Source organism: Hibiscus syriacus, unplaced genomic scaffold (assembly GCF_006381635.1).
Source record: "Hibiscus syriacus cultivar Baekdansim isolate YM2019G1 unplaced genomic scaffold, ASM638163v2 tig00117056_pilon, whole genome shotgun sequence".
Classification (NCBI taxonomy): Eukaryota; Viridiplantae; Streptophyta; class Magnoliopsida; order Malvales; family Malvaceae; genus Hibiscus; species Hibiscus syriacus.
The window spans coordinates 2,030,405-2,050,323 of record NW_024063539.1 but is presented as its reverse complement, the minus strand read 5'-3'; the positions used below and the strand labels follow the sequence as shown (position 1 = coordinate 2,050,323).

Below are 19,919 nucleotides of genomic sequence, written 5' to 3'. Positions count from 1 at the left end.
TTTAAATCCTTTTTCTACTAGCCGATAATTTTTTTAAAAATTATTTATTACAAATATTAAATACAATAAATAATATTATTTATCATGAAACTTAATATTATTATTTTTAAAATATTAAAATATAATTTATTATTAAAATATTATTTTTATAATTTTATTAATAAAAATATTAATATTGGTATATTTTATTGAAATAAAAATATTATAAATTATATTAATTATTTATTAAAGTAATAATGTTATATTATATTTTAAAAATATTAATTAGTATATTTTAAATATTTTTATTAAAATATTATTAGGTTATTATATTAATATTAAATATATAAATAATATTATTCATTATTAATAATTTAATAATATTATTTCTATAAAATTAATAAATAATATAAATTTTATTAATAATTTATTATATATTATTAAAATAAAATATAATATCTTATATTATTGTAATATAATTGATTATTCTATTATAATATTATATTATTAGAAATATTAATAAATATATTTTAAATATTTTAATAATTAATATTTTCATTAAAATGATATTAAAATATTTTATTGATATTAAATTCATAAAATAAAATTATTTTGAGTATTTATTTTTTGAAGTGAAAAGTTCGAAAAATGACCTACAGAAAATCAGACCGTAAGTCATTTTCCAGAAAACACAAAGGAAATTTTGTTGACCAGGAAAAAGTTTTACGTTGACCAACCAGTTTTCCTCCAACCATACACTGGAAAATGAGGAAATCGTTTTCGGAAAAACGTTTTATGTAAAACAAACGGACCCCTAAGTGAAATTTTCTTAAAATTAATTCAAATAAAAAATATATTTTCTATATATTATATTTGAAATAAATTTGAGTGAACTAAAACTGGCGATTTTCCCGATATATCATCGTCTACCGCTTTTTTTCCGATCATGCACCGTTCAGACTATATTTCCCGATCTAACACCCTTTGTAGAAAGACGCGCCTCCTGCAGCGCGCTTATCGCTGATTTGACGCCACGTGGGGTAAGGCGCGCCTTATGCTGACATGGGATACACGTGTGTATAGCGCGGCCCCTGGGGCGCGCCTTAGGCCACGTAGGGTATAGCGCGGGACAAGGGTCGCACCTTACCTGTGAATCTGCCACGCATCCCCTACAGCACGCCTTAGGTATAATTACCCACCTATCTCGATGTTTTACACCACAATCCCTCCTTATAAATACCCCTATCCTCAATCACTTTCATTACACCAAATTCTCTCAATTTCTCTCAACTTTTCTCAAATACTCTTATAATCTCTGCCTAAAGTATATTTTATTATATTTTTTAATATTTTTTATTTAATTTATTTAAGTATTTAATTTATTTAATATTTTCTTAATTACTTTTTTTGCATATATAAAATGGAAGACGGTTTACTTCGCTTGGATGTAAATCATATATCTCGACACTTTGCTGATACGATAACATTTTAATGTTTTAATTTAATTAAAATTATTAGTAATAATTTGTTGATTTATTTAATGCATGATTATTAGATTAAGAATTAATTTTTGTAATTATTTAATTTTAGGATAAGGACAGTGTATTATATCTTTTTTATTAGGAACCTTAAGTTAGTGATACCTAGGCGTGTCTTGCCGTATTTAGTAAAGACTGGATTCGGTTACATAGGTAGATATCAGGGTCACTGTAAGATAGAACCAGACCTTATTTCTGCCTTAGTAGAGCGGTGGAGGCCAGAGACCCACACATTCCATCTTCCGTGCGGAGAGTGCACGATTACACTTGAGGATGTTTTTATGCACCTGAGGCTTTCGGTGGATAGAGATATGATATTGGGGATCGCGCAGGGTTCCTGGATTGCTTTGTGTCGGGATAATCTAGGACGTGTCCCGAAAAGTTTTAACGGTGGTCGGATACCGTTAAATTGGTTAGATGCCAATTTTTGGGAGTTGAGCGAGGACGCGTCAGATGATGAAGTTAAAATATATGCACAGGCATGCATACTGCAGTTGATAGGAGGGTTGTTGATGCCAGACAAATCATGCAACCAAGTTCACTGTATGTGGTTGCGACATCTTGTCGACTTTCGTCTGGTCGGATCACTTAGTTGGGGCTTGGCAGTTTTGGTTTTCCTGTACAGGGAGATGTGTCGAGCCACTGACTATAGGTGTAATGCTATCGGCAGATGTCTTCTGCTGCTGCAGTCTTGGGCATGGTATTGATTGCCCTTTTTATGTTCCGTTGTGAAGAATCCATTCGTATTTCCGCTACTCTTGAGGTAATTATAAAACTGATTTCGTATATTAATCATTTTATACAGTGTATAATATTTTTTTTCCTTGAATAGGTGGTATACTGACAGGAAAAATCATCGAGAGCTACCTGATGATTTAGAAAAAAATTAGGGTGCTAATCGATCAGAAGGCTGGTACACAGGTATGCATTTTAATGTTTAAAAATCGATTTTAGATTATAGTTATATAATTAGATTATTATTTTGATAAAAATTATATATATTTGTTTTAGTTTGAATGAGTGTTATATTCTAATGATGATATGAGGACGATGATCCCACCTGAGTTGAAGGGCCCATCAGATGTTTGGATGGTGATGATCCTTTTGATCTGTTATGCGACCATCGAGTGGCACTCCACTGATCGTTTGCTCCGGCAATTTGGTTGTTTTCAACTAATTCCGGAAGCACCTCGCAATATGGACGAGTTGCATAGCACAGATAGACGCGGCAAGACCGATACAGATTGGCTGGTGATATATCATGAGTGGGTCGTGTTGTGGGAGGATCGACATCGGCGCCTTCCCCGTAGAGAGCCCATTTATGTTGATGACTTGACGGTTGGTGATGATTATTATGAATGGTTCAACAGAAACGAGAAATCGTTTCTACTTCCCAAGGATGCACGAGGATAGACCTTTCCACGACGTCGATAGAGACGTTCACTAACACATCACAATCGTCCCCCAACTCGTGGACAGAGAGCAGGTGCTTCCGATTCATCCTCAACTGCACCAGCAAGACCTTCCCAGTAGCCACCGTCTGCAGCGACTTTCATACCGCAACCATATATGATGTCGTCACCGCCTTTCTATTACCAGATGTCGCCGCCTTCACCTGGTTTTATGACCCCGCCACCGCCGCCTTCTTCACAGAGTTTTATGACCCCTCCTAGAGGCTATTATGGGTCTATGTTTACATATCTGACTTGGGGTCCATATGCTGGATATTTGGCAGGTTCAGCATCATCACCCATGGTCGCAGCACAGACACCTCTTGTATAGTTTTCACACTCAACGATGTCTGGGTTTTATGAGTTTTCTCAGTTTTCGCAGGCCGGTGGGATAGTCATACACCTCCAGGGTCCTTATTCTATGGAGATGCTTCATCGTCATCAGCTCCTCATCAATAAAATTTAGCTGCTCAAGACGACGACGAAGAGGACGAGGACGATAATGATGGTGATGATTATGAAAGAGAGGAGTCACAACCAGTGATACGAATAAATCCTCCTCGAGACCGACACCCACCGTCATGCGGAACACATTCGCGTCGCAAGCATCGATAGATTTTATTTTTTATTATATTTGTATTTAGTACTTTTTATTGTAGTTGTTTATTGGACTTTTTTATTGTAATTTTTTTATTATTTATCATTTAATACTTACTTTAATTCGTTAATATGGTTGGATTTATTTTAATTTATTTTGTTAAATTTGTTGAACTTTTTGTTAATTTATTTTTGCTTAATTTTGTTTATTACTATTAATATTAGTTATTGTAATTTGGTTATCATTTATCATTTAATACTTATTGTATCGTTAATATCAGTTATTCATTAATATAACGAAAACATCCAATCTTGTATAATTGTATCGTTTTTTTAATCTTCATCAGCGGTTATCGAATAACATTAACTTGAAATAAATGCAAATTAAAGTACAATAATTATTAATTGATAAACAACTACATCATTTCATCATCAATTGTTACTTGATGACAACAGAAGTGGACATGTTTTTCTAGTGTGTCCTGGGTTTCTACAATGCCCATATATTCTGTCTTGTCTAGATCTTTCTCGAATATCTATATCACAATGAATTCGATTGGATTTTGGACGACCACACTCCCTCAATAAACTCGGATTTGATACAATCGAAAGCCAATCTTGAACCCCATCAGGGTCTTTATCATTACCTATGGGGGGAACTCAAATTCGTATACCTTAAAAACTTTAGATAGTAGGTATATGTGATCCACAAAATGGTTACAGTCTTGACGTGTATGCGAGTAAATTGTTATCACATGAGAGCATGGATATTTCAGAGCTTGAAAAAACTCGCAGTCGCACGTTCTATCACTTAGATTTACTCTTAACGACACAGCTTCAATCCCTTGAAGAGGTTGCGGCAACTCTGTGACACGAAATATTTCATGCCTTCTAGAAAAGCTTGTTATAAACATCCCATTTGATGCAGCAAATTTTTTTTCTGTAGATCTGCAATTAATCTAGGGTGATAGACATGACCACCTTGCATCCATATTTGAGTTTGTCCCCCGAGCTTCGCAAAAAGCGCCCTCAAATAAAAATATGTATTATTTACCAAAGTCGCTACAGGTAAGTGACGTACACCCTTTAAGGTTGAATTGATTGCCTCTGCCAAGTTGGTCGTCATGTGTCCATATCAATATCCACCATCATATGCGTTCGTCCACATTTCTTTATCGATGAGGCTGATGTAATCGTATCCTTCCTCGTTCTTCTCCCACAAATCTTGAAGCATTGATTCAAACGTTCGAGGAAGAAGTTCGTAACCTGATCAAAAAATGTATAACTTACTAACCGGATCAAAAGGATCAAAAGAAAACAAACTACATCAGTTTCACTTACCCATGCGCACAAGTAATTGACGCTCATTATTCTTCTTGTATCTTCCATGGTAGTTCGCAGTAATGTGTCGGAGATAATACCTATGTTGGACAAAGGGTGGTTGCCACATTGGACCCAAAGACTCCATTGTTGCTTTAATCCCAGCTCCGCGATCTGAAATGACACAGAGGCTGATGTAATCGTATCCTTCCTCGTTCTTCGCCCGCAAATCTTGAAGCATTGATTCAAACGTTCGAGGAAGAAGTTCGTAAACTGATAAAAAATGTATAACTTACTAACCAGATCGAAAGAAAACAAACTATATCAGTTTCACTTATCCATGCACACAAGTAATTGACTCTCATCATTCTTCTTGTATCTTCCATGGTTGTTCGCAGCAATGTGTCAGAGACAATACCTATGTTGGACAAAGGGTGGTTGCCACATTGGACCCAAAGACTTCATTACTGCTTTAATCCCAGCTCCGCGATCTAAAATAACACAGATTTTCCCCTCGTGATAACATGTGTACGTAAATTTCGGAGGAAAAAAGCCCAAGAATCTGTATTTTCTTCTTTGACAATAGCAAAAGCAACTGGAAGAATGTTGCGATTGCCATCTTGGACAGCTGCCAATAATAAAACTTGCTTGTATTTTCCATACAAGAAAGTCCTGTCGATCTAGACCATAGGTTTACAGTATTTGACAGCATTAACACACTGTAGGTAAGTCCAAAAAACTCGGTAGAATTGGCATCGATCACGGAGAACTCGATCATTATGATATGCATAGGAGGTTTCGAAGTCCACAATTGTCCCAGGATTCAACCTCTGTACCAGCCTAAACCAGCCTGGAAGTTCGTTGTAAGATGCATCCCATTCGCCATGAAGTTTGACAATGGTATTTTGTTTTGCCAACCAAGCTTTTTTATAGGAGACAGTGTACCCATACTGCGATTGTATAACTGAAATCAACACAATAACAACTATATGAGAGCTTGCTTTTACCATGGGGATGATGGCTTGGCATATCACTTCCGAGTCTAAGTTGGAATGATCTTGGTTGACCCCTCCAACACAACATGTGTGAGGACCTTTGTATACTGTTAGTTCCTATATGTTGTTTTTCCTCTTCCTATTCGATACGCGAACCATCCAATTACATCCGTTTTCGCGTCGGGCACAATAGCATGCATATTTTTTCTGTCGTGGAGCGGTCGACTCTCGATTGAATATAATTACAGATATTATAATTTTTTATAGCCATTATCGCTTCTTCTTTGCTTGAAAACTCTATGCCTAAATATAACTCATCATTATTTATTGATGAGTAATATCCATAGTCACCGAGATGAGGCATATCCGTAAATTCTGGCGCATACATTACACCATAATCAGCTTCATACATGTGTGCTAGAAGGCAGTTTGTGCCACATTTGCTGGAACTTCATCCACATCATCGGAGTTGAATTGCGGTGATTCTGGGTGAATGAATAGTCCAGTCTTAGCACCATCCGCACCAGGCTCACAAAGCGATTCTTCTGGTGGAGATGATGGTTCCTCCATGCTCTCCACATTTAGGTCGAAGAACCTAATACTTGCACGTCTTCCCCTTGAACTGGAGGACATATCGACATTCAGATCGAAAAAGCTCGCAGTCGAATGTCTCCCCCTGGAGCTTGAAGTCATCGTGTCAAATGGAAATTGCACAGATTGTTGCGTCGATGGTATCTCCATATTAAGGTCAAAGGGATTTGCAGATGAATATCTTCCCCTTGAATTGGACGCGATGTTGCCATACGGATTGTTTCTCGACCCACCTCGGTACATATCTTAAGGAGTTGCGGATGAATGTCTCCCCATTATGGAATTAAAATCATTACACTTTACTGTCGTCGGGCTGTCAACTTGATCAACTTGTTCAGCCAGCCCATAGTGGGAGCTTAATGATTGACCCCGAACAGCACGTACTTGAACAAACTTTGCATACATCTCAATATCGCCGTCTGAATAATTACTTTTGAGAATCAGCCATCATTTCAACATCATCATTGTTCGATAGTTCGAACGCTGTATAAGTTAATGGCAACAATGATGTTGAAAATCTGTACTGCAACGACGACATTCTTTTACTACTTCCAACATGAATCTTCCTCGAAATCTTCGTTATCAGCTCCTCAAGAGTTATGTTTCTCTTCAATGATATTTTAACACGCTCATTTGATACGAAAAAACATTGGTTTCATCTTCTCGAATTTCACTATCATAATAAACAATAGCTGAAAGTCGCGCCATTCTTTGAGTTTAAAAGTGCGGTAATATTATATCTGCAAAAAAAACTGAAACAAATATGATTAAATAAATAATATATGAACGAAAATATAACACAATAAAATTTTTACACATAAACGTAAATAATTTAAATAATATAATTTTATATTATTACTTGTACCGCAAAACTATTTCGATGTATGCTACCGCTTTCTAATTTTACAAACACAGAAATTAATTGACAACAATTAGTATACTATTTTTTTCAAATAATCATAATAAACAATAAGTACAATAAAAAAATTATCACAAAATTACCTAATAATGAAAAATCGCACGAACTTCTGAATCAAATATGAAAAGATTGTCGGATTGTTGTATTAATTTTTTATAATCGAGAGGAGATGTGAGGAGTTACCGGGGGAAAGGGTATTTATAGCCGGGAAAAGCTACAAGACGCGGTACCTACACCACATCTTACATAATTATATCAGATAAAGCTAAGACGCAACCCTTAGTCTGCGCCTAATATAATTATGTTAAAGGTAAAGCGCGGTCACTGTCCCGCGCTATATCCTACGTGGCCGAAGGCACGCCCCAAGGGCCGCGCTATATACAAGTGTATCCCATGTCAGCATAAGGCGCGTCTCAAGGGGCGTGTCTTACCCCACATGATGTCAAATCAACGTTAAACGCGCTGTAGGACACGTGCCTTTCTACAAAGGATGTTAGATCAAAAAATATAATCTGAAAAATATCTGATCGAAAAAAAATGAAAGATGATATATCGGAAAATTGCCACTAAAACTTATCCATAGCCATTCATAAATGTAATGGTGAAAATTGTAGGACAGAGTAGGTGTAAGGCTAAGAACTGTAGCAAGCGTAAGGATTAAAAGATTTAGACTATTATAAGTTTAAGCCTATAATTTTAATATAATACACAATTTAAATTAAATAAAAAATTTGATATCAAACTATTTACCTAGCATAGTGGCTACTGCTTTTGAAAGGGGCGTGAGTTCAAAATCCATCTATATCATTAATAGGATCGAATAATATGAGCTTCTGACAAGAACAAAAAATACATACAAAATAAAAGAAGAATAAAAATTCAATGAAGAGAGAAGAATCTTAACTAAAAAACTAGTTTGCGTTTTTGACTAATGACGCATATGAAAAAAAAGGAAAGGAATAATAAGAAAAGCACGAAACAGTGTAGGCATGGGGAAAAGCTGAAAAGAAGAAAACAAATATCCACCTCGAACCCCTCTCCACTTGCTCTTCTTCTTGTTTTCTTCTTTAAGAATAATCAATTCCCCAAATATATGAGTAAATTCTGAAACTCGATCATCTTTTTGTTGGTTAGTTGGTTGGTGCAGTGAGCTAAGAGGCTTTTGATTAGTAGCTCCAATTTGGGTTTCTATTTCTGTGAATAATTATGAGGGAAGAAGACTCAAATTGGTTCTCCAGATGGGAGGAAGAGCTGCCATCCCCGGAGGAGCTTATGCCTCTTTCCCAATCCCTAATTACTCCTGATCTTGCTCTCGCCTTCGATATTCGCAATCCCAACCATGCCCAACACCAACAGCCTCCTCCTCCTCCGCCTTCCTCGGCTCTACAGCCCCCTTCTCAACCCTCCTTGTCCGAATTTGCCGCCGATTCCGGGGACCTGGGATCCGGGGCAGCCGGAGATGAGCACGCGCGCACTCTCAAACGGCCTCGCCTAGTGTGGACCCCGCAGCTCCACAAGAGATTCGTTGACGCCGTGGCTCATTTGGGGATCAAGAACGCTGTCCCCAAGACCATAATGCAGTTGATGAGTGTCGATGGCTTGACTAGAGAAAACGTTGCGAGTCATTTGCAAAAGTATCGCCTTTATTTGAAGAGAATGCAAGACTTGTCTGGTGGTAGTGGAGGCGGTGCCAACGGCGGATCTGGTGGTGCCGGATTAGGGGCCTCGACTGATCCAGCGACGGACCATTTGTTTGCAAGCTCACCGGTTCCACCACACTTTCCTCATCCTGGTCTGGCTAATTCAGAGCATTTCTTACCCTTCGTGCCAGTGCCAGCGCTGCAGCATCACCATCATCACCAGCAACAGCAAATGGCGGCGGCCGCTGTAGGGCATCCTCATTTGCAGTCTCAATATCATCGGCCACAACAAATGGGGCTTTACGGGTCATCTCCAAATAGCCAATTCGAGCATCCTTTCTTAGGCAGGCACACGCAGCAGCCAATGCACAGGATGGGAGGGACGCCAGGGCATAATCAAGCCCCCAGTAGTTATGTGGAAGATTTGGAATCTGCTAATGGGAATGGTGGAAGGAAGGTTCTTACATTATTTCCTACTGGGGACGATTGATTTAAAACTTTGGTAATTATTGACACCCCATTTTCATCATCCAACTATTCTTCTTTAGTTTAGTTAGCCTTTTCTTCAAGTTTCATCGTGTAGAGTGTTGGTGGGTAGTTATTCCTATTTCTGGCTTTTTTTTTTTTAAAGTCATACTGAAAGGGTGCTGGTGAAAGGATATGAACTTCAATTTCTTCATTTCATCTTGAGCTGGTAGGTACTGTACTTAATCTGTTCTTTTTTTTTCACTACAATCTATTGAGTCATTGTTGCAGTGTCAGTTCTACAGACTTCTAGGTCTGCAATTAAGTTGTCAGTTGCAGTCAGTTTTCTCTTTCAGCTTCTAAGCTACAATATGTTCTTTAGGCCTATCATGCTTGCAATTACATTGGTCTGGTGGTATAAGTTAATCTGGATTTCTTTGTGGCTGGTTACTGGGAATGATCTCAATTAACTTTAAACTTTAGCATCTGCTTGCCCGGGAGGTCTTTCAGCTAATAAGGTGGTTTTGAGGCTACATGACTAAAATTTTGAGCTTGAGGCGAGGAAAAAAGACATATGCTGACCATCCCTGGTCAGTTTCTTTGCTTGTTACAATTGGTATTTAGGTTATTAAGTTTCCAAAATTCTCTTCCGTGTTAATCATCTGTTTTTCTTAGTTCAGTGTTATGTAAAGGTAAGTTGTACATTGTATGACTCCATAGAAGACTTTGGACCTCTGATATGGAGGGAAACTCATGGATCTCTGACTTTTTTTATCTTTTCTCTTTTTTCTTTGTTAAGTCTTATCCTAATGAACATTACCTGCATTTCTGAAATTTCATAGCATCTTTAACTTTTCGTTACTGAATGACATAAATTTGTGGTGCAGAGTAGAACACTCGGCATTTCTGGTCAATGAATAATGTAGAACTTGTTGGCATACTGTTTAAACATATTATCTTTGGTCCTCTTTCTCAGTCATTTGGCTGAAGTATTAAATCCTAGAAAAAAGAAGGCAGTCAATTAAATTGTAATTAGTTCTATTATGTTGTGAAGTGTTACCGGTTGCCTTTATGGGAAAGACAGAAGTCAATAAGTTTCTATTAGTAATATTTCTAACTGGAACAGTTAGCAAATATATTATTGCAATTAAAAGTCCTTCATCTTACTTTCATCTTACTTTCCTTAATTATAGTTTCTTATTCTACAAGAATAAAACCCTGTGTAATGAAAAATTGTTTGTAGGCCCTTCCTACCACATCATCCATGGTCCCATCCAATAAAAAGATGACATGTAAGAATATTTTAAATGGCCCTTCCTATGATTTCTTTTCCTTAATAAGTAGGATTTTTATCTCATGGTTTAGTGAAATTTTGAAATTCTTACTATAGGAAACTATTTATATAAGTAAGCAGAGCATCAGACCATACGAGTCTCCTTGATTTTCTTAAATTTTCAAAACTGGAGTCTGATTTCCCATAATGGATTCTATAATATAAGCTTCCTTGTGGTTACATTGCCTATCTGTAATATCTAAATTGATAATAGCAGTGGCCTAAGTTTAACCTTGCAATTGATCATGATTGTTTACTTTAGCCTTGGAATGGCAGCATCAGTGGTATAATTTGCTGTTACATTCAGATTTCTGTTTATAGGTAATTTGCATGTGATCTTATCGTCTGAAATGTATGTTCTTCGATTTACCATAGTTGTATGATGTTCCTCCTCTTTACATATTTTTGTTTGTTCTTCCAATTCCCTAGATAGTTGAATGAACTTCTCTAACAAAGATTTAATAGGTAAGAATGGCTATTCATCTGTTTAACTGCTGATTAACCTAGAGTGGTTTTCCGAGGTAAATATGTCTAGGATTGAATCTTTGGGTCATGTTGTGGCTGTGGTGAAAATTTTCTCTGCTTATATTCCAAATGGGTGAGAAAAGAAAAATATTTCCTCAGTAACTCAACAATAACTTTAACATATAACAAATAGTGATCCTTTGAGCTTTTTGGTGCTGAAAAATCTACTAGGACATCTTTAGAGTCAACTTTGGATTATACATCAAGTGGTCTTGTGGGCTACTAGTACTGAAAATTCTACTTTGAATTCCATCCAAGAGGAATGATAGTTTGATTTTGTAGCTATATGTGTTTTAACATCTTGCACGGTAAATTGTACTAGAGGGCATTTGTATTCGATATTTCACTTGTGATCTTGTGGCGATATATTGCTAGGTTTTGATGGTAGGGTGACTCAATGTTCTCTTTTGATAAACTAGATAAGTAGGGGATTTAGTAGTGCAAAAGGTTTGGATGTCTGTTTGCTTTTCCCAAATTAGGCTTGCCATAGATAACTTGGATAAATAAGGAGTTGTTTGTTACAGCATGGTCCACATTAATCTACATGGTATTATTTGCTTCTACCTGTTAGAGTTTACGGTTTTAACCACAAAAGGTACATGTAAAGATGGTGTTGAATAATCGGGTAAAGAAAACAGAAAGAACACAAGAATTTTAACGAGGTTCAGCAATGTGCTTACGTCCTCGGTGCCCTAGGCGGCGCTAGAATTTTTATTCAATGTCTCATAGGTTTTGGTTACATCTTTTATAATAAATAAACTCTGGTATATATTTACAAAAGTAACCCTGTACGGTATATTTATGAGTCATACCTAACAGATGATGAGAAAATGTGTTATTCATGGATGCAAAATATGATCCGGTGAAGAATTAGATTGATGAGCATTATTCGGATAGAAAAATGATTAAGCAATAAAATGTGCAACTTCGGTCAATTACTTAATGCAATCAATTCTTAAGAGGGCATATTCATTAAGTTTGAGATCGGGTTTTTTGTATTTGCAATTCCGTTTCTTCCCCAATCTGAAGCTTGGGATTCAAGTTGATTAGTTCAAGGTGACTACGCTTGATAGTGGCAGAAGATCATAGAAGATGAATGCTGATAAACTCAGTGAGACTTATACCCACCTGAACGTGTGAAACCCTCATATGGCATCCTCCATCCCTTTATGAACATTTTTGTTACATTCTTTGGTCACTTTTATCTTAAAGTTTACTCAACCAATGATCATGTCCATTTTTTAGATGGTACTTTTAACACTTTGTGAAAGTTATGATTCCATATCTATAAGTTACACCATACATGAGTTTTATATCCGACATGTCTAGGAACGGAAGTATGATTTTATGTTAGGGGTGAACTTATAAAATTTTAGGAGAGGCAAATTTATAAATTTTTAGGGGCGAAAACATATTATCAATAGAAAATAAAAATAAAATGTTCAAAATAGATGAGAATTTGAAATTTGTAGGGTTGACACACAATGAAAACCACTTCATATTTTTCTTGAGCCTAATTTCAATTATGATGGGTTTTCATCCAACAATAATTTGTTGTACCACTTAAGATAAAAAAAAATGTATCATTCCTAAGATAAACAACTTCAACTGAACCACTTGGTTGCATCCCCTACCATCATTATTTCTCAAGTATCTCTCTTTCTTAAATAGTTCTTGCAGAATATTTCTGTTGGGAGGTTACCATTTTGTTCTCTAGCATCTTCACTTAATTCTTAATTTTGGGTTTTGCATATATAGAAAATGGGTGGGATTTGGTCCACAATCTCACCAACAGAGGAGGTAAAGGGATGTTAGACCCATTGTGAGGGTTGAGTAGGAATGATCATGGGTCGGGTAGAGTTTTTGGCCCACACGAACCCAATTTAAAAAGTAGATCTTTCAATGGGTTTAAGAAGATTTCACCTAACCTAAAATCTGACCTAATTTTTTATGTAAAAACCTCAAACGGGTGTTATTGCAATTGTCTTTTAATATATATATATATATGGTATATTTATAATATTATCACGGATCGAGTCTTGTAAGAGTTTTTTCATCCTAAAATCGAACTTGACCCGGCCTAACTCAAACATGAATTAGAAAAAAAAAATCAACTCGATCAAGTTGGGTTGAGTTATAACATAATGTGTTCAGGTCAAATGCACATCTCTAATGGTGGGATAGGCGTGAGTACGATCTTATACATGTTCTATCAGCGTAGTATACATAATATGCATATTTTTTAAAAATTAAACATTTAAGAAAACAATTTTGTTCATTAGTATTAAACCCTTAACCTAGGGAAGATGGAATATATAATTATTTAAAAAAAACAATTCGTAATGATTTTTTTATCAGCACGCCACATCGTTTATTTGATGTGAGTGATTAGTTTTTAATTAATTAATGATGTAGATAATTAAAATGGAATATTTGAAATTAGAAGGAATAAAAAATAAAATAAAAACATGATTATTGTAGTTATTTAATTTTATTAGAGAAGACAAACATGAAAAATGAATAAAAAGAATATGGGAAAAAAAGGAAAGGAATAAAAAGAAAAGCATGAAACGGAGTAAGCATTGGTAAAAGCTGAAAAGAAGAAAACAAAGATCCACCTCGAACTTCCCTCCGCGCTGTGTCTTTCCTTCGCTCTCAACGTGAGATTTTCTTGCTCTTATTATTATTATTTTTTTTTAAGAATAGATAATTGTTTGTTACTAATTCCACAAATATGTGAGTAAATTCTGAAACTCGATAATCTTTTTGTTTGCTTGTTGATTGGTGCAGTGAGCTTAGAAGAGGCTTTGGATTTCCAGCTCCAATTTGAGTTTGCATTTCTTTGAATAATTATGAGGGAAGAAGACTCAAATTGGTTCTCCAGATGGGAGGAAGAGCTGCCCTCCCCGGAGGAGCTTATGCCTCTTTCCCAATCCCTAATTACTCCTAATCTTGCTCTCGCCTTCGATATTCGCAACCCAAACCATGCCCAACAGCAACAGCAACAGCCTCCTCCTCCTCCGCCTTCCTCGGCTCTACAGCCCCCTTCTCAACCCTCCTTGTTCGAATTTGCCGCCGATTCCGGGGACCTGGGATCCGGGGCAGCCGGAGATGAGCCCGCGCGCACTCTCAAGCGGCCTCGCCTCGTGTGGACCCCACAGCTCCACAAGAGATTCGTTGACGCCGTGGCTCATTTGGGGATCAAGAACGCTGTCCCTAAGACCATAATGCAGCTGATGAGTGTCGATGGCTTGACAAGAGAAAACGTTGCGAGTCATTTGCAGAAGTATCGCCTTTATTTGAAGAGAATGCAAGGCTTGTCTGGTGGTAGTGGAGGCGGTGCCAACGGCGGATCTGGTGGTGCCGGATTAGGGGCCTCCACTGATCCAGCGACGGACCATTTGTTTGCAAGCTCACCGGTTCCACCACACTTTCTTCATCCTGGTCGGGCTAATTCAGAGCATTTCTTACCCTTCGTGCCAGTGCCAGCACTGCAGCATAACCAGCAACAGCAGCAAATGTTGGCGGCCGCGGTAGGGCATCCTCATCTGCTGTCTCAGTATCATCGGCCACAAATGGGGCTTTACGGGTCATCCCCAGATAGCCATTTCGAGCATCCTTTCTTAGGCAGGCAGACGCAGCAGCCAATGCACAGGATGGGGGGGACGCCAGGGCATAATCAAGCTCCCAGTAGTTATGTGGAAGATTTGGAATCAGCCAATGGGAATGGTGGAAGGAAGGTTCTTACATTATTTCCTTCCGGGGACGATTGATTCAAAACTTTGGTAATTATTGACACCCCATTTTCATCATCCAACTATTCTTCTTTAGTTTAGTTAGCTTTTTCTTCAAGTTTCATCAGGTAGAGTCTTGAGCTGGTCGGTACTGTATTTAATCTGTTCCTTTTTTTTCACTAGACTCTGTTGATCATTGTTGCAGTGTCGGTTCGACAGACTTCTAGGTCTGCAATTAAGTTGTTGGTTGCAGTCTGTTTTCGCTGTCAACTTCTTGTGATGGATTTAATCCTGAGGTCACTCTAAGCAAACACTATGACCTTTAGGCCTATCATGCTTGCAATTACATTGGTCTGCTGGTATAAATTAATCTGGATTTCTTTGAGGTTATGGTTACTGGGAATCATCTCAATTAACTAAACCTTTAGAGTCTGCTTGCGTGGGAGTTTCTTTCGGCCAACAAGGTGGTTTTGAGGATACATGACTAAATTTTGAGCTTGAGGTGGGGAAAAAAGACATGATGATCATCCCTAGTCAGTTTCTTTGTTTATTACAACTGGTACTGAGGTTCTCAAGTTTCCATACTTCTCTTCTGTGTTAATCATCTGTTTGTCTTAGTTCAGTGTTATGTAGAGGTAAGTTGTACAATGTATGACTCCATAGAAAACTTTGAACCTGTAATATGAAAGGCAACTCAAGGATCTCTGACTTTTTTCTCTCTTTTCTATTTTTTCTTTGTAAACTCTTATCCTAATGAACATTAGCTGCATTTCTGAAATTTCATAGCATCTGTAACTGTTCCTTGTGTTATTGAATGACACAAATCTGTAGTGCGAAGTAGAACACTAAGAATTTCTGATCAATAAATAATGTAGAATTTTTTGGCATACTGTTTAAACATTCTATCTTCGGTCTTCTTGCTCAGTTTTTTCTAACTGAAATATTAGATCCTAGAAAAAAGAAGGCAGACAATTAATTTATAATCAGTTATATTTTGTGGTGAAGTATTACGGTTGCCTTTTTGGGCAAGACAGAAGTCAAAGGTGCCCAAAAGGTAAAGTAGACTAATAGGTTTATATTAGTAATATTTCTATTTAGAATAATTTATTTAGAAAATATTTTATTGCAATCAAGAGTCCTTCAGTTTAGTTTCCTCAATTATAGTTTCTTCTACAAAAATAAAACCCTATGAAACCTTTAAGGGGACGATTCTTAGTGATAAAATAAGACAAAATATTCCAATTTATTGAGGTTTAAAACTCTCTTCCTAACAAGTCTAAGGTTAGAAGCTCCCTTTGACGAGTTCCGTATACTATTTAATTATAGGTTCTTCACAAGGTAGGAATTGATAGGTAAGGTTTATCAATCAAAGCCATGATTCGTTTAGTGACTCGATCCATAACCTGTGACCCTAACAAGTTAACCCCAGAGCCAGACACTACAGGCGACCTCGCAAAAGAGTTTAGGGCTTTGTTACTAGAAGCACAAAAAATTGATGAAACAAGAGTGGAAGAAGCCAAGTCGGGAATGGTAGCAAGCATCACTCAATCGAGTCTAAATTGGGAAATGAATTGCAACAACTGTCACTACCATTGCAGCCACTTGTTGGTTTCAACCAGAACTGCGAAAGAAAGTTTGATGGGAGCATGGGCAACAATAACCATTCTAGAACAGACAATCAGATGGAAACGTTGACAGGGTTTGAAGTGGTGTTGCGGTACACAAAGCTTGGTTTTCCAACATTTGGTGGGCCGGAGGATTAGTTAATTTGGTTACACCGGTGTGATAAATTCTTTTCCACTTAGCATTCTCAGACAACAGAAATATATGCGTTTTGTTTGGTGCCTTTTCACATGTTAGTAAGGTGCAATATGGTACTGTCAGATGGAGCAGGAGGAACCGAATCTCACATGGGAGGCATTCAAGGAATGTTTCACTTTGAGATTTGACCGACCACTATGCTGTAACCCTTTTGATTAACTAGTTAACTTGAACTAGACTAGAACTGTTGAGGAGTATGCACCAATTTCAAGGTCTGTTGGCACATAGTGGTACAATGTGAGTAAACCAGCAGGTCGAATACTTTAATGCAGGATTAATGGACTCGGTGAGGCTTGATGTGGAGATTCAAAATTCCGTGAACCTTGTTTAGGCAATAAACATGACATGGGCCTTTGAGAAGAAGCAACTAGAAAAAGAATTATCAATCAAAGTAGGTCTTCCAGTGAATTGCCCGGTGACTTAATCAATAACTCGTGTCCATAACGTAAAGCAAACTAGAGAAAGAATTTTGACGTTGTTGCATTGAGAGTGAAGCATTTTTGTAACTAGAGTACACAAGCCAATGTGAATTGTTCTGTTTTATTACCCTTTCAGTGCTCTATTTCCTTGTTTAAATGTTGGGACTTTTTCATTTCTAGGCCAACTATGCTTTCTTATCCTTGATAAGTAAGGTCTTTATCTCACGGTTCAGTGACATTTTGAAATTCTGACCATTGGTAAGTATTTATGCATAAGCAGATCATTAGACTATATACTTCCCCTTCATGATTTCTTTAAATTTTCAAAACTGGAGTCTGATTCCCCATAATGGAATCTATAATTTAATCTTCCTTGTGATTACAATACCATTGTCGCATAATGTTGCTCTTCTTTACATTTTTTTGTTAATGTTAATTCTTCTAATTCTCTATATAGTTGAATGAACTTCTCTAACAAGGACCTAAGCGGTAAGCACGGCCATTTACCTGTTTAACAGCTTCTTAAACTTGATCGGTTTTGCTGAGGTAAATGTGCCTGGGGTTTTACCCGTATCTTTGGTTCATCTAGTAGCTGTGATGAAAAAAAAATGCTCTGCTTATGTCCCAAATGGGTGAGAACAGAAAAATATCTCATCAAGTAGCTCAACAATAGCTCCAGCATATTACAAATAGTGATCCTTTTGAACTTTTTAGTGCTTACAACTCTACTAAGACATCTTTGGAGTCAACCCTGGATTATATATTAAGTGGTCTTGTGGGCTACTATAGTTGAAAATTCTAGCACTCAGAATTCCATTCAAGAGGAATGGTATTTTGATTTTATAGCTATATGGTCTCATTCAATATTTCAACATCTTGCACGATTTGATATTGTGCTGAAGGTAATTTGTATTTGATGATGTATTACTAGGTTTTGATGGTAAGGTGACTCTTGTGTTCGCTTTTGATAAACTAGATAAGTAGGGGATTTAGTATTGCTAAAGGTTTGGATGTCTGTTTGATTTTCCCAAATTAGGCATGTCATAGATAACTTGGATAAATCAAGTGTGAAACTTTTAGATTTGGGTTTAGTTTTGTATTTAATTATTACAACTACTTCCTTCAGCAGAGTAGAGTAGTCTGTAGGGACGAACGTCGGATTTTATATTAGGGAGCTGAACTTATAAAATTTTAAGAAGGGTGAAAACAGATTATCAATAGAAAATATCTAAAACATTTGAGAATTTGAAATTTTCAGGGGAGGGAGACTGCTCCCACCCGTCCCCTTCGGTCCATCACTGTTTGTATGTGTAACATTTGAGGCTAGTTGTTACTGCAGATGTTAGGATTGCTAGAAGAAGCAACTTTTTCACTCCCCTCATTGAGCAGTGACTGTTTAGCTAATGGTTTTGCTGTTGTATTGTTGTTAAAATATCATTAGCTAAATGCTATTGTATTGTTGTTAAAATATCATTAGCTAAACAGTCACTACTCAATGAGGGTAAAAGATGTAGGGAACACTGGTATACATAATCGAACTCTAGTACGTTGGGGACTCATGCTTAGGGTCAGGGTTACCAACATCTCTTTCCCTCTCTCAAGGGGTGAAATGGTAGGGTTGAGCAACAAAAACTTATTAATCGAAATTGATCTGAACCGTAATCGTGGTTACGTGAACCAAATCAAATTTTATTTTTTATTTATTTCATAATGTAAAATAAGTATTCTATATTTAAAAAACGGTAAAATAACTTTAAAATAAGTAAATTGTGAAGTGATTTCGGATTACTGACATAGTACTTCTGCTTCTACAAAGCTATCGCGTCTGTTTCTCCACTTGGTTGATTTACGGCTTCAACAAGAGGAGGATATGGTTGCCCGCTCCGCTGTATGAGATCTTTGATGGTGGCTTTAAGCTCTTTATCCTCCATCAAGGATTCCATTGTAACATGAACACCTGAGTTTAGAAGCAGAGTTAAGATTCAAGTTGTCACCATAATCAAACTTGGGCAGAGAAGCTGCTTGAATTATATAATGCAGAGTAATATCGAACTAATTTAGGAGGCATCAGGTGAAAAGAGTTACGTACGGTATCTCCGATAGTGCTTTGGATTTGTAGGGTCATTTATTGTCCCCTCCATGGCCGGGCGAGTTGCGTACTCTTCTTTAAGAGCTAACAAATACTGATCATGAAACCTAAGGTTTTAGACACTTCAATAGCAGACATTGTAATGTTTACAAGAAAGACGCCATAAGTAAAAAGCATGCAATTTACTTTGTTCAGCAACTATCATCTGCAGTTCCAAGAGGCTGCTACCAAGTTTTTATATCATACCTAAAGGGGGGGAAATTGCCCACATCGATGGAGATTCAACATGCTGCCTTAAGACGAAATATGCCACATCTGGAACACATTGATATGGCGGTAGCCCATCACGGAGTTGAAAAACCGGTGTCTTCTCTGTCTTCTTCCCACCAGGCACGCAGGGTGACATGATGGACTAAATACCTGAAACATATTGTGGTAGACATATTTTAGATATTTTTCTGTCTTTTCTATTAATAATCTATTTTTGTCTCTTCTAAAATTTT

General features: G+C 37.0%; 3 protein-coding genes across 4 annotated transcripts; 2 read left to right on the top strand and 1 right to left on the bottom strand.

The window, feature by feature from the left end:
- Positions 1-8,568: 8,568 nt before the first annotated feature.
- LOC120198359 (transcription factor MYBC1-like) lies at positions 8,569-9,746 on the top strand. The gene is made up of 2 exons (XM_039199705.1): positions 8,569-9,532; positions 9,729-9,746. The coding sequence occupies exon 1, from the start codon at positions 8,597-8,599 to the stop codon at positions 9,518-9,520; it is 924 nt and encodes a 307-aa protein (XP_039055636.1). The 5' UTR covers positions 8,569-8,596; the 3' UTR covers positions 9,521-9,532; positions 9,729-9,746.
- A 4,186-nt stretch (positions 9,747-13,932) lies between these two features.
- LOC120198360 (transcription factor MYBC1-like) lies at positions 13,933-15,955 on the top strand. 2 transcript variants are annotated; one of them, XM_039199707.1, is made up of 3 exons: positions 13,933-14,013; positions 14,144-15,138; positions 15,293-15,955. In XM_039199707.1, exon 2 carries the CDS (start codon positions 14,206-14,208, stop codon positions 15,124-15,126), a length of 921 nt encoding a protein of 306 aa, XP_039055638.1. In that variant the 5' UTR covers positions 13,933-14,013; positions 14,144-14,205; the 3' UTR covers positions 15,127-15,138; positions 15,293-15,955. The 2 variants fall into 2 exon arrangements, with proteins under 2 accessions (XP_039055638.1, XP_039055637.1); XM_039199706.1 differs by lacking the exon at positions 15,293-15,955 and having other exon boundaries at positions 14,144-15,228.
- Positions 15,956-19,135: 3,180 nt separating this feature from the next.
- On the bottom strand, positions 19,136-19,822 carry LOC120198154 (4-alpha-glucanotransferase DPE2-like). The gene is made up of 3 exons (XM_039199527.1): positions 19,667-19,822; positions 19,417-19,513; positions 19,136-19,284 (listed from the first exon to the last, which is right to left on the bottom strand). Exons 1-3 carry the CDS (start codon positions 19,820-19,822, stop codon positions 19,136-19,138), a joined length of 402 nt encoding a protein of 133 aa, XP_039055458.1.
- Positions 19,823-19,919: the final 97 nt, after the last annotated feature.